At 43.5% G+C, this 13,558-nt stretch overlaps 1 protein-coding gene across 1 annotated transcript in view; it reads right to left on the bottom strand.

Moving 5' to 3' along the window:
• Positions 1 to 216: 216 nt before the first annotated feature.
• Positions 217 to 13,558, bottom strand: part of PFKFB1 (6-phosphofructo-2-kinase/fructose-2,6-biphosphatase 1) — a 70,994-nt gene continuing 57,652 nt past the window's right edge. The window contains exons 10-15 of the mRNA XM_023202040.1: positions 10,162 to 10,266; positions 5,115 to 5,244; positions 2,469 to 2,531; positions 1,365 to 1,429; positions 1,135 to 1,249; positions 217 to 1,017 (exon numbers count right to left, since the gene is read on the bottom strand). Coding sequence (XP_023057808.1) covers positions 992 to 1,017; positions 1,135 to 1,249; positions 1,365 to 1,429; positions 2,469 to 2,531; positions 5,115 to 5,244; positions 10,162 to 10,266 — 504 coding nt within the window. The 3' untranslated portion in view covers positions 217 to 991. The remainder of the gene's footprint in view (positions 1,018 to 1,134; positions 1,250 to 1,364; positions 1,430 to 2,468; positions 2,532 to 5,114; positions 5,245 to 10,161; positions 10,267 to 13,558) is intronic.

Genomic DNA, 13,558 nt, shown 5'->3' with positions numbered 1-13,558 from the left:
AAAATTAGCCGGGCATGGTGCTGTGCACTTGTGGTCCCAGCTACTTGTGACAGAGGCTGGGGTGGGAGGATCGCATAAGCCCAGGAGTTCGGGGCTGCAGTGAGCTGAGATTGCACCACTGCACTTCAGCCTGGGTGACAGAGTGAGACCCTGTCTCAAAAAAAAAAAAAAAAAAGGAGGAAATACTACATATATGCCTACTGTATGGAGGCATACTGTTAGGGATTCAGTGGATGATATAGAGTTGTAAGGACTGGGGTAGTGGGTGGGCAGTGGTCAGACAGTTGGATGCTTGCATTTAAGAAATCAGACCAGGGAGATGATACCAAAATCCATGGAGTAGGTAGTTGAAGGAGAGAAGATGAGTTGAGGGGGTCAGGGGACTGTGAGGCCAGAGTATTGGTTGGATCATTCACATAAACAGTGAAATCACTCAGGATGGCAGCAAGAGTTGGAGAAGAAAGGAGCACTTGGCTCAAGTGCCAGATTCTTCTCTGAGTGTAAGGATGAAAGTGTCATGCCCACAGCCACCTTGCTGGAACAAGGCCCACAGGAACTCACAGGCACCTATCTTCTCCCCCATCTTTGGAGGTGCTACTGTAGAACTTTTCCCTCCAGGAAATCCTTACCTGTTCCATGCCCTCATAGCAGCAGAGCTGGGTCAGGATTAGGATCAGTACCTTGAGAAAAATTGGATAAGCCTCGCCATGACCTTCTCCTCTCCTCTTGTAGGCAGTAAGTCTTTATTCGTCAGACAATAGGAATTAAGAAAGAAAGTTTCATCCAGAGCTAGATAGCTCCTTAGTTGTGGCCAGTAAGTGAGGCTTGTTTGGGAGTTGCGGAGGACTTCTTCACTGGCAGTGGAGTACCTCAGTGAGGCCAAGGCAGAGTAGGAGAAGAGCAAGGATAGCATTTCCTAAAGGTGGAAGGCAATGAGGACACTTTCTTGGAAAGGGCTCAGTAGTGGGCAGGGACAGTATCCAGGGCTTCCTCAGGTTCCCGGGTGATGTCCACATTCTGAGGAGAGAGCACAGGATCAATAGGAAGTAGACAGCAGTGCAGGGCCCCAACCTCCCCCCTGCCTCTTGTCCTCATTGCCAGGCTCCCCTCTTTCAGCCAGGCTCGGATCCTGACCCTTAGGTAGGCCTGGGCTGAGGCCTTTTTGGCAGGAATTGCCCCAGCCCTGCATCTCCATGGTGTCTTGGGTCTGGGCTGTGGTTTCCACATTTCTGGGTGCTGGTTGCTCCCTCTGTTGGTGCAAAACACACAGGCTTCGTGGGGTTGGGGCATCCTTTCTGTGGATAAGTTGCTTTCACCATGTGCTGTGTCCACAGCCAGCATGGGCCATGGAGTCCCCCACCTACCTCAGGCTTCTCCCGGTGTGTGTTCACGGCTTCCACATTCAGGTAGATGGACTCCACTTTGCAGCCTTAGAAAAGAACAATCCATCTGTCCATAAGCCCCCAAGGTAGGCACAGGTCTTCCCTGAGGTATCACCTCCCCCGCATCACCAGCCACACCCCCAGCTTCATACTGTGTACAGATCATGACTCGCCTGTACAGAGAATTTAGACAGCTGTGTGATGTGTGGGGAAGACACCAGGCCTAAGAGGCAGTCAACAGGGCATCCTGTCACCTCTGTCCCTAACAGTCTTAGTTCTCTGAGCTTCAGTTGCTCATTTGTAAATGGGGATGGAGATGAGAGATGAACTCTGGCTGCCCACAGCTCTCGAGGTCTGCAGGACATCAGTTTCATCTATGTAATATTGATGTAGCTCTGCGGATCCTCCAAGCTGTGTTAGGTGGTGAAGAGGTGGAAGAGTCCTGGGGCCACTGCCTTGGGCGATCAGTGCAAGGCAAAGTTTATCTGGAGGACAGTGTGGTTGTGGCAACACCGGGAGTATGGAAGGTCACGAGGGAGTTCTAGGGAACCTGAAGATGGAGGAGGTTGCGTCATTGGGGCTTGGGGCTGACAGAGGGGGCCTAATGCCTGTGGAAGCTCCCTTAGCTTCATCCCTGTGGACTGTACCTTACTCCAGGCTTCAGTAGGTCATCTGCCCTATTCGCACCCCAGAATAGATTTGATTCTGTCCCTCCCCTGTTCATGAACCTTTCATAGCTAACGTATCAAGAAAGAGCCTAAACTGCCCAGGCTGGTCTTTGTGCTCTTTCTCCAATATGGCCCTAACCTACAATTTTCCTCTGGTCCCTTTGGGGAATCCCCCTTCCACAGCCTGGTGCTCTGTGCTGGGCGCTCTGGCAGAGACACAGAAAGTCAGCGCCATCCCCAGATTTAGAAGCCATCCTACTCTTTCCCTGTTATCCTACTACCATCAGTCCCACCCCACCACCCACCCAGGGAACCTCCTGCAGGACTCTTCTGGGCAAATGGTAGGCAAATGGTAGGCACTAGGGCCATGCTCATAGCCTCTAAATGCCTGTCCTTGAATCAAGGTGGGAGTACTTACCATAAGCCACAGGAGTGAGTTTGAGCACTGTGTGCAGAGGGCACTTGAGATATGGAAGCTCATCTAGAAAGGAACAGGAAGCAGCCCTCAGAGGCAGGGTGCTGGCCAGGACACAGCCTCCCCAGGCCCCCAGGCTTGCTGGATGCTCCCCGTTCCATGTCCCCTTGCCGTGGTGGGGCCTCACCAGGGGCCCACTCCCCCCAACCCTGCAGGGGCAGTGCTCAGAGCAGCTGGGAAGAGAGGAGGAGAGCAGGGAGGCAGGAATGCCCTGGAAAATGGTGGTGGACTGGACTGCGTGTCCTGCAGGAGGGTCAGGCCGGCCACCCTGGAGACGGCTACCACCTCACTCACAGGGCCAACAGGAGACCCAGGCAGGCTTCCCTCCTGCCCCAAGGCTGGGGCCTTCCACAGACCCCACACTACAAAGGCCCACAGTTCACGTCAGCAAGTGTTTTCTGAGGCCCTGCTGTGGCAGTGGACAGCACCCACAGCCTTCTCCCAGCCTGGCCTGCTCCCTCTGATGACTCCTGCCCCAGGCCTGGCGATGGACGAGCATTTGTCCATCACTTGTATCCAGTTATTGACATTATGCATAAAGTTGTTCTGAATATTCATGTGCAATTTCTTGTCTGGGCCTATGATTCCATTTCTCGGGCAAGCCCGAGAGGTGGGGGCAGTAAGCCCATTTCATGGTCTCAGCCAACTGAGGCTCTGAGAGGGAAAATGCCCTCTGCAAGTCACACAGCCAGGAAACAGCAGAGCAAGGACTTGAACCTGGGACCCTGTGACACCAGAATTCATGCACTGGCCCCTGCTGTCAAATGCCCTGGCCATCCAGGGGCTCGCAGTGTCCTGGGGGTGATACACCCACCTGCTAGGCAATCTCTCCTGATACCCACTTTCCTGCCCACCTGCACATAATACTCCCCATTTCCCTTCATTTTGCAGGATCACCACCCCTCATGGCTTTCCCGAACAGCAGGTTCCACCCTAGGTTTCTGAGGCCTGCCACTGCCCTCCCAGCCTCCTGAGACATTAGGTTGGCTGTTTTTCTTCCTGGGCATCCATCCATTTCCTTCCTGGGCTGCTCCTCCTTGTTTTTGTCATCATCAGGCCCTGGGCCAAGGGTGTTTTGCCCACTACCTCATGACACCCTTAAAGATAGACTGAGGTACTACTGTATATCCTCCTTGTACACTTTAGGAAACAGACTCAGAGAAGGGAAGTGACTTGCCTGAGATCTCTGACCCAGCTCTGCCACTGCCTCCACTAGTGACCTTGGCCCAGCCTCTGCTCTCTCTGGTCCTCAGTGTTCCCATTTCACAGGACAGGATTGGACTAGATGTACTCTGAGGGTGCCCAAGCCCTGAGGTTCTGTGGATCTGTATTCTCAGTCACATAATCTCTCTGGGCCTTGTTCCAGCATTCACCTGAGCAATGGGGTGGGGGGGGGAGGTGAGAACATCTGTCCAGTGCTGCCCTGTCTGGGTAGCCTGTGTGTAAAAAGCACTCCACACATATCTGAAAGGGGAAGTCCTCTGGCATGTACCTGGGATCAATGTCTATCCCTGACACTCTGAGCCCCATGACCTTGTGCCAGTCACTTCACCTCTCTGGGTCTCCATTTCCTCATCTGGACAATGGGAGTTACAGCACCTGCCTCATGGTCTCAAAACATTGCCTCGAAAAGTAGAGATGTGAACACAGAGAAATCTATCAGTGCAAGGACCCGCAACGCACATCCTATCACCTATTTCCAGTGAGGAAACTGAGGACTGGGCAGAGGAAATTCCTTATTTAATGTCAAGTTCTCAAGTGCCCTGGGTTCCAATTCTGGATGACTCCATATTACAGTGTTCTTTATTTTCAAACCAGCATTGTAGAAAAGATCCAAGATTGTAAAACATTGTAGACATTGAATATAATTTTGCATTGTTCTGAGACACCTTTAAAATATCCTGGAAATGCTAACATTTCAGCATCCACATTGGAAATGGAATCTCATGCCTGAAAGTGATATAACAGTTTTTTTGCCAGGCCAGCTGCCCCAGTTTGCAGTTCAGCCTATGTAGTCAGTGTGTAAATACTGTATAAATGCAATGCCTAGATATTTTTTTAAAATAAACTATCATTTGAAAAACAATTTAAAATGAAAACATCACTATCTTGGGGAAATTACCCCCATAGCAAGGACAGAAAACTTGTAATCAGGATCATGAAGCTATGAAAGGCCCCACTATCACCTGATGGTAGCATGCTTCAGAGAAATACTAGCTCATCTTTTCCAGATTGAGGCAGACTGTTAACGTTGGCTTTGAAAATGTTAGCTAAGAACAATACTATACTAATAATAGCAGTTAACATATAGCCCATACAGTGTGTCATGATCTGTTCTAAATTTTTTACTTGTGTTACTTAAAATTCATTGTTATTCTCCCCATTTTACACATGAGGACACTGAGGCCAGAGAGGTTAAAGTAATTTGTGAAAGGCAGTACAGCTAGTATGTGAAAGAGAAAGAATCTGAACCTAGGCATCCTTGTTCTAAATACTCTTCTCTTAACTACTAAGATATAGATATCTAATTGCTGGTGTCAGTGTCTCAAATACCATCAAACGTCCCCAAAGCAGAGATTAGGGTAGTACCTGAACTTTTATCCAGGAAATAGGCCAGGAGGCACCGCATGACGGCCTGGTGGCAGATCACCAGTACATTCTCCTGTCGTTCTAGCTCCATTATCACTGGCTCCAGACGCTGAACCAGATCCTCATAGGACTAAACGTAAGAGAGATACTTGAGTGAGAAAGGGAGATGAGGCACATTTGCCCAGAGGGGAAGAACTCTAAATTAGGAATCAAGAACATTTGGTTCCAGTGCCAGTTCAATTGTTGACCCTGCAGTATGACCTTAGGCAACTCACTTCCTTCTTAGGGTCTTAGTTTCACTATCTGCTAAATGGGGGCTATCAATATAGTGGACTAAATAAGTGTATCAATACAGTGGACTAAGTAACAATAACAACAATAAAACTCCCCACTGCAAATTGTCTTCTTAAGTGCACTGCTGACCTTTCACAAAAATAAAGAAAATTTTATAAATATAGGGCCCCAAAATGAAGAAAAGCTGAAAAAAAAGTGATGTAGATGTAGAAGCCACAGCTGCCCTGGGGGCATTTGCCAATCATAGTAACTAAGAGTTTTGAGTTTTAAAAACCTTATAGAAGTAGAAGATAAGGCCTTGGGTGTGCACAAGGTGGGGAGTTGAGACTGATACTCTCACATAAATCTGAGACCCTCAAAGGCCAAATCTTTACACTCTCAGCAAAAGTGCAAACTAGAAAAAGTTTCTTAACAAGCAAAAAGAAACAACAAGAAAATGTGTCTGTCTCTCCTTGGCTCTCAGGGGAAATAAGTGAAAATCCTCCTGTAAGAATTTATAACCACCAGACTTCCCTCAGGTGAGCTGGTGATTCAGAGCTACACTACCTATGTGATTTGAATAATGTTATGCTGAGAGTTTAATAAAAAGTGATCCCAAGTCGTTAGCTCCCAGGACTGCTTAGAAGAAGCAAACGGAAATCTGTCTGGATTCTCTCAACTCAGGCTGTGTGAGATTCCCATAGATAAATTCTTGCCAAGCTGGAGCTCATATAACACACAAGGAAATAACCTACCATGAGTGAGAATAAGCAGAAACAAGAAGAGAACCCTAAAAACTTAAGATAAGGGATGTCACAATATAAAATAAATATGTTCGAAACTTTTAAAGAAATAAAAAGTGGAATAAAAAATGTAAGGAAGAAACAAGATGCCATCAAAAATGCGATGTAGATTTGAAAAAGAACTAAATAGAATTGCAGAAATAAAAAAATAGTCATTAAAATTGAAAACTCAGTGGATGGGGTAAGGAGCATATTAGATACTACTTAAGAAATAGTGACTGGAAGATAAAGCTGAAGAAATTACTCAGGATGCAGCAAAAGATACAAAGAGATAGAAAATAGGAAGGAAAAGTTAGGAGACATGAAGAATAGAGGCAGGAGTAAAGTAACATACATCCAATTGTATTTCCAGAGGAAGATAATAGAATGTGAGAGATGAATTTTTAAAGATAAAATGTCTGAGAGTTTTCCAGACTTGATGAAAAATCCCAAGCCTCAGATTCAGGAAGTCTCATTAATCCCAAGCAATATCTTAATAAATGAAAAGAAATTAACATCTAGACATATTAGAAGGAAACTTTAAAGCAACAATGATACAAAAACCTTAAAAGTAGCCAGAGAGAAAAGAAAACTAGACTGACAGCAGATTTCCTAGCCACAGTAGAAGCCAGAAGACAGTGAGGGTAATACTTTCAAAGTGCTGAGAGAAAACAACTGTCAACCTAGAGTGTTTACCCAGCCAAGCATCACTAGGATTGAGGACCCCCTCCTACCAAGACATTTTTAAACAAAAAGAAGGGTGTGTTTACTCACTATAAAGCTTCTAAAGAAAGATGGAAGGCCGGGCACAGTGGCTCACGCCTGTAATCCTAGCACTTTGGGAGGCTAAGGTGGGTGGATCATGAGGTCAGGAGATCGAGAACATCCTGGCTAACACAGTGATACCCTGTCTCTACTAAAAATACAAAAAAATTAGCCGGGTGTGGTGGCAGGTGCCTGTAGTCGCAGCTACTTGGAAGGCAGAGGCAGGAGAATGGCGTGAACCTGGGAGGTGGAGCTTGCAGCGAGCCGAGATCGCACCACTGCACTCCAGCCTGGGCGAAAGTGCAAGACTCCATCTCAAAAAAATATATATAAAATAAAATAAATATAGTCATGCTGCTATAAAGACACATGCACACGTATGTTTATTGTGGCACTATTCACAATAGCAAAGACTTGGAATCAACCCAAATGTCCATCAGTGACAGACTGGATTAAGAAAATGTGGCACATATACACCATGGAATACTATGCAGCCATAAAAAAGGATGAGTTTGCGTCCTTTGTAGGGACATGGATGCAGCTGGAAACCATCATTCTCAGCAAACCGTTGCAAGAACAGAAAACCAAATACCGCATGTTCTCAGTCATAGGTGGGAATTGAATAATGAGATCACTTGGACACAGGAAGGGGAACATCACACACCGGGTCCTATTGTGGGGATGGGGGAGGGGGGAGGGATAGCATTAGGAGATACACCTAATGTAAATGACGAGTTAATGGATGCAGCACACCAACATGGCACATGTATACATATGTAACAAACCTGCATGTTGTGCACATGTACCCTTGAACTTAAAGTATAATAAAAAAAGGAAATTATTATATCAAAGAGACATCTGCACTCCCATGTTTATTGCACTATTTATAATAGCCAAGACATGGAATCAACCTTAGGTGTCCAACAACAGATGACTAGATAAAGCAAATTTGGTATATACACTCAATGGAATGTTACTGAGCCATAAAAGAGAAATGAAATCCTGTCGTTCTCAGCACCACGAATGGAACTGGAAGACATTATGTTAAGTGAAATAAGACAGGAACAGGAAGTTAAACACCACATGTTCTCATTCATATATGGAAGCTAAAAAAAAGTTGATCTCATAGAGGTAAAAAGTAGACCAGAGGATACTGGAGGCTGAGATGGGTAAGGGCTGGGGGGAGAAAAGAGATTTGTTAAAGGGTATATATACAATTAGAACTAGACAGGAAGAATATAATATTGTGTTCTATAGCACTGCAGGGTGACTATAGTTTATATTATAAGTTTCAAATAGTTAGAAGGAGGATATTGAATGTTCCCAACACAAAGAAATGATAAATGTTTGAGATCATAGATATGCTAATTACCCTGATGTGATTACTATACATTATATGTATCAAAACATCACTATGTACCTCCATAAACATGTAGGATTGTTATGTGTCAATTTTTTTTAAGTAAATTAAATGAAATTTTTAAATGGGAGGGATATTAAACTAATAAATTAGAAAAATTACCAAAAAAAAAAGAAAGTGCAAGACTCCATCTCAAAAATAAAATAAAATAAAATAAAATAAATGAATAAATAAAAAAAAAATAAAAAAAAAGAAAGATGGAAAATGAACTCAGAGGGAAGATTTGAGGTGCAAGGGGCAAGAATGATCATAGGAATTGGTAAACATGTGGTTAAATCTAAATAAACATTGACTGCATACAATAATAACAACAACAGTAATAATTCACTTGGGGGTTAAGACCAAGTTTGACCTAAAATACAAACAACATGTAAATTAGGAGACACAGTGGCCAGAGTTTTAAAGTTCTTCTGCTGTTTAGGTAGAGGGTGGAGATACTGATTTTAGATTTTGTTAATAATGAATATTAAAATGTTAAGGATTCGAGTTGGTTGCATAATAGCACTCAGCAAAGAATTATTATGAGTGATTTTGAAATACATTTTGACCTTACATCCTTATTGAGATATCGACTAAAAATTGAAAGAATCACGATGAAAAATGTTTTAAATGTTAAGGTAATCGCTAAATGAATGGAAACAAATTATATAACTTAAATATGGATATAAAAACTTTATCAATCCTAAAGAGGGCAGGAAAAGAGAAAAAACTAAGCAGAGAACTCAAGACAAGATAATAGTAATAAACTAAAAAAGTTAGTAATTACAATAAAAGTGAATATACCAAACTTACCATTCAAAAGACATATATTTTCAGTTTGGATTAAAAACAACGAAACCCAACTGTAAGCTGTTTATAAGAGACACAAAACAAAGATACACAGGGAAGTTGAAAGTAAATGAATAGCTAAAAGTGAACTAGGTAAGCAGTCACCAGAAGTCACTGAATCTTGTACAGCTGTATTAATGTCAGATAAAACACGTTTTTAGGCAAAAAGGATTATCGGGAAGAAAGAGGTTTGGTCCTATGTAATGATAAAATGTCCAATTCATTGAGAAAATATAATTGCTTTAATATTGTATACCTCTAATAACACAGCCTCTAAATACCTAAAGGAAAATGAGGGCAAATTAAGATGAATTTTATAATGTCATCTCTGAGGGTGAAGAGAAAAAATGTGAAAGTGTTGTATAACTGAATAGAATATCTATTGTTTTATCTTCCCAGATGTCCTTCTTTTGTAGTAACTTTCCCAGCAATTTATATTAAAGTGTGACTAATAAATGCTCTAAAATGTGGAACTGGCTAAGTGGAGGCTTGATCAAATGCAATGAGCATTCATCTCATATGGGGATAGGGAACTGATGGTCTGGTTCATGTAGTGGCAAAGAAGTTGATTAAATTATTAGCCATTGTCCCTTGGGACAATACCAACTGCCCAGAGAGGCTGGAGCTTTAGGCAACTTGGCAACAAAATATCAGGAAATCAGAGTATGTTGAACTATTTAAAGTGTCTTCATGAAGGGATACCAGAGACAAGGTCCAGGATAAAGTGAGCACTTCTGAAGTAGAAAGAAAATAAGCAAGAAAATTATGTAGCTTTTAAAAGAAAGGGATGGATCTGTTGCCTATAGCCAAGAATCTAAAACAACCAATGGCCAGATAATCATGTGCCCGTGGGATGGCAGCTGCTGCAAGATATGCTTACTCTGTTTCTAAAGCTGTCTAGACAACTGTGGAATTCTGGCAGTTGCAACGAAGACACTGGGGAGTAGTCCTAGGCATTAGGCCACCCCCCAAGCCTTACCTCTCCCTTGGGATAGCGGTAGCGATATTTATCTTGGTCTCGCAGTGCAAATTCTTCAGGGTAATGTTCCTGGATTTCTTCATAGGTCATCTCCTCACAGACACCCTGAGAAAAAGTATTTGGGGGCAAAAGTATTCACAAGATGAAATTCCACAGAGTCTTTGCCATAATTCTTCGATGATTGTGGAACAGTAGCACCTGGGTCTCTGTGAACACAGCTCTGGGTCTGTGCCTGTTATCTATAAGTGTGTATGTGTGTGTGTGTGTATAAGGTGTGCGGCTGTGTGGATGTGACAGTGAGTGTGTGTGGATAGATGTGTTCAGGCTGAGTGTATGATGTTTTTCTATGATTGTACAGATAGGTCTGCAGGTGTACATTATACATGTAAGTATGTATTTTTATAAAAATATGGGCATAAGAATTCGTGGCTGTGTTTACAAGTCTGTGTGGAGCATGCTTATGGTATGTACTTGTGGTATGTTTAAGGACTTATGCCTCGTGTTTGTGTATTTGTCTCAGCATGTGTTGTGTGCTTGTGTGTGTGTGTGTGTGTGTGTGTACAGGGTGTCTAAGCATTGGAGAATGTGTCCATGTGGTCTTTCCATGCAGGTCTCAGTGTGTCTGTGGCATGTGTGTCTGTGGCATGTGTGTCTGTTAATGTATATATCCCTCATTATGTCTCTGGTGTATATGTGAGAGTATCTGTGTGCCTGTGTCTGAAGACCTCTACTTTGGGAACTCTGGCAGATAAACAGGCATCCACAGACATCTCAGACAGGAAAAATTAATAAATTCCTAATGGTTTCAGAGTGGATTTGGGGGAGATACACTCTCCTCATTCAAAAAAGGAATTGAGTGCTCAGAAAATGAGTTCCTAAGGTGCTTATGAGAGATTCCAAGTCTACTGAGAAACTCCCAGAGGTGAGGTGACTACTGTTGGTGGTGGAAAGTTATGTTGGGTTTCTAAGGTTTCCTTTTGGGTATGTGGATTCCAATTATATCTCCCTGTAGGGGGCCAGTGGCCTCTGGTTGTTGTCTACTGGGCCCATCTACCATGCCCCCATCAGGGGTGAGGAAGTGAACCCCTACCCCAACCCACAAACATCTCTGCAGTGTGAAACTTCTCCAACCCACACTGCCCATGGAAGAAAGTGCATCCTACTGGGTACATGAGGTCCTTCCAGATTGGCTTCAACTTTTTATTCTGAGGAGTACTAGGAGCCTGTTGCTTATAGAAATGGTCATTGACTCATTATTGAGTCAAATTGCTTAACCTCTCCAAATTTTACTTTCCTTGTCTGCAAAATGTGGAGAATTAGAACTACTTCATAGAAGTGTTTTGAATACTGGAAAAATGTAAGTAAAATATATTAGTACAGAATATGCAAGGGACATTTTAAAGACCCAATCATTAGAATCAAGTATTAATATTTTATTAATCATGGAAAATAAACCAGAAACTTAAATTCTTGCTTTATCATCATCCTAAATTCTTGCTTCTCTTCCTCACTCACCCCTCATAGCCAATTTCTGAGATTCCACCTCCTAAATCTCTCTCAAATCGACTCCTTTTTTCTTCCCTCTCCATTTGTACTACTACAACCTTAGCATTTCAACACATCCAATCAACCTCTTTGTTTATGAAGTTCCCTATCCCTGTCTCTCTGCCTGGAATGTCATTCTTGATCCTTTCTATTTGGTTCACTGTTACTCAAACCTGAGGCTTCAGCTATGTATCACTTCTTCCAGGTAGATCTTGGCTGAGTTAGGTGTCCTGCCCCAACTTCTATGTACCCATAGTCTTGCCTATCAGAGCCTGTATCACACATGCTGTTCTCTATTTCTCTGTTTATTCCTCTGTCTACCCTATTTAGCCTGAAAATTCAGTGAAGACAGGAATGAATTAGATCAATTTCCACCTCCAGCATCACTCCAAAACCTGAAACAAGGAGGGATTCAATAAATGTTTACACCACATGTGGACCAGAAATAAGAAGCCACCAAACTTATGATGAAGAAATTTCATATTTGCTTGCATATATTTTATGGCAAATGTATGTGGTATACAGAACAATGCTGTATAGCCCTTTTCTAACTATGTGTATTTCTGTACCTCTATATTTATATGCACATATGTATGAATGTACACACACATACATGTCTGTTTCTATAGAGGCATATCTAGCAGGCAAGTAAGTAAGTTAACCTACCCAAACGCAAGTTATTTGCACAAGTGGTGAAGCTTTTATGTTGATGCCTAACAATCATAACCTGTGCGCTGCTGCCCAGTGCCATTGTACCTACAGTGCAGGTGAACAATGGAGAGGAAACAGCTCCTTTCTCAAAGAGCTCATGGAAGAACCTGACCCTGAAGAGAGATTGCTATACCGCCAAGGTTGGGTCCTTCATGTCTCCCTCTTCCGCATCCCTTACAGCCAGTGCACCATCAAGCCCTGTTGATTCCACCTTAAATTTTTTTTTTTGAGACAGGGCCTTGCTTGTCACTCAGGCTGGAGTGCAGTGGCATGATCACAGCTCACTGCAGCCTCAACCTCCCAGGCTCAAACAATCCTCCTATCTCAGCCACCTGAGTAGCTGAGGTCACAGGCATGCACCACCACACCCAGCCAATTTTCAAATTGTTTGTAGAGATGGGGTTTTACTATGTTGCTCAGGCTGGTCTCCAACTCCAGGGCTCAAGTGATCCTCCCACCTAGGCCTCCCAAAGTGCTGGGATTACAGGCATGAGCCACTGCACCTGACCTGATTCCACCTTTGAAACATTCCCAAAGTCCTTCTTCATTCCATCTCCAATGCCACTACTCTGGTCCAACATGCCCCCACCTCTTACCAGACTAATGCAGTCAACTTCTTACTGGTCTACATGTTCATTCTGGCCTTCTTCCCACCAAGTTTCCACACATGCCCAGAGTGGGCTTTCTTTAAAAATGTGCATCACAGTCAGACTACTCCTACTTGATGTGGACCCCATCAATGGCATCTCATTGTTGTTAGGGCAGCATTTGAATCCCTCAACATGAACTATAAAGCCTGGTGGCCTGGCTTCCTTTCAAGCCGCATCTCCCTTTTCTCCAGATCTCACTATTGCTGTCCCAGCCTCTGTGCTATTCTTTCCTTCAGTTCCCTGAACTTGCCATGCTCTCTTCTTATCTCTGGGTCTTCACATGAGCTATTTTCTGTCTCTGAATTAAATTTATTTCCCCACTCCCCAGACCATTTTGCCTCCTTCTTATGTCACCTCTAGCTTCCTCCAGGAAGCTTTTCTTGTAAATCCCCCACCACCAAGTTGAGTCAGGAGCACCCTCACCCTCTGATCCTCCATAATCCCTTCTACTTCTCCTCTCATAGCCCTTTGTCACACTGAGATGTAATGTC

The sequence above is a fragment of the Piliocolobus tephrosceles genome, chromosome 12 (assembly GCF_002776525.5).
Source record: "Piliocolobus tephrosceles isolate RC106 chromosome 12, ASM277652v3, whole genome shotgun sequence".
Classification (NCBI taxonomy): domain Eukaryota; kingdom Metazoa; phylum Chordata; class Mammalia; order Primates; family Cercopithecidae; genus Piliocolobus; species Piliocolobus tephrosceles.
The sequence above is the reverse complement of the archived record's forward strand: the minus strand, read 5'-3'. Positions and strand labels throughout refer to the sequence as shown.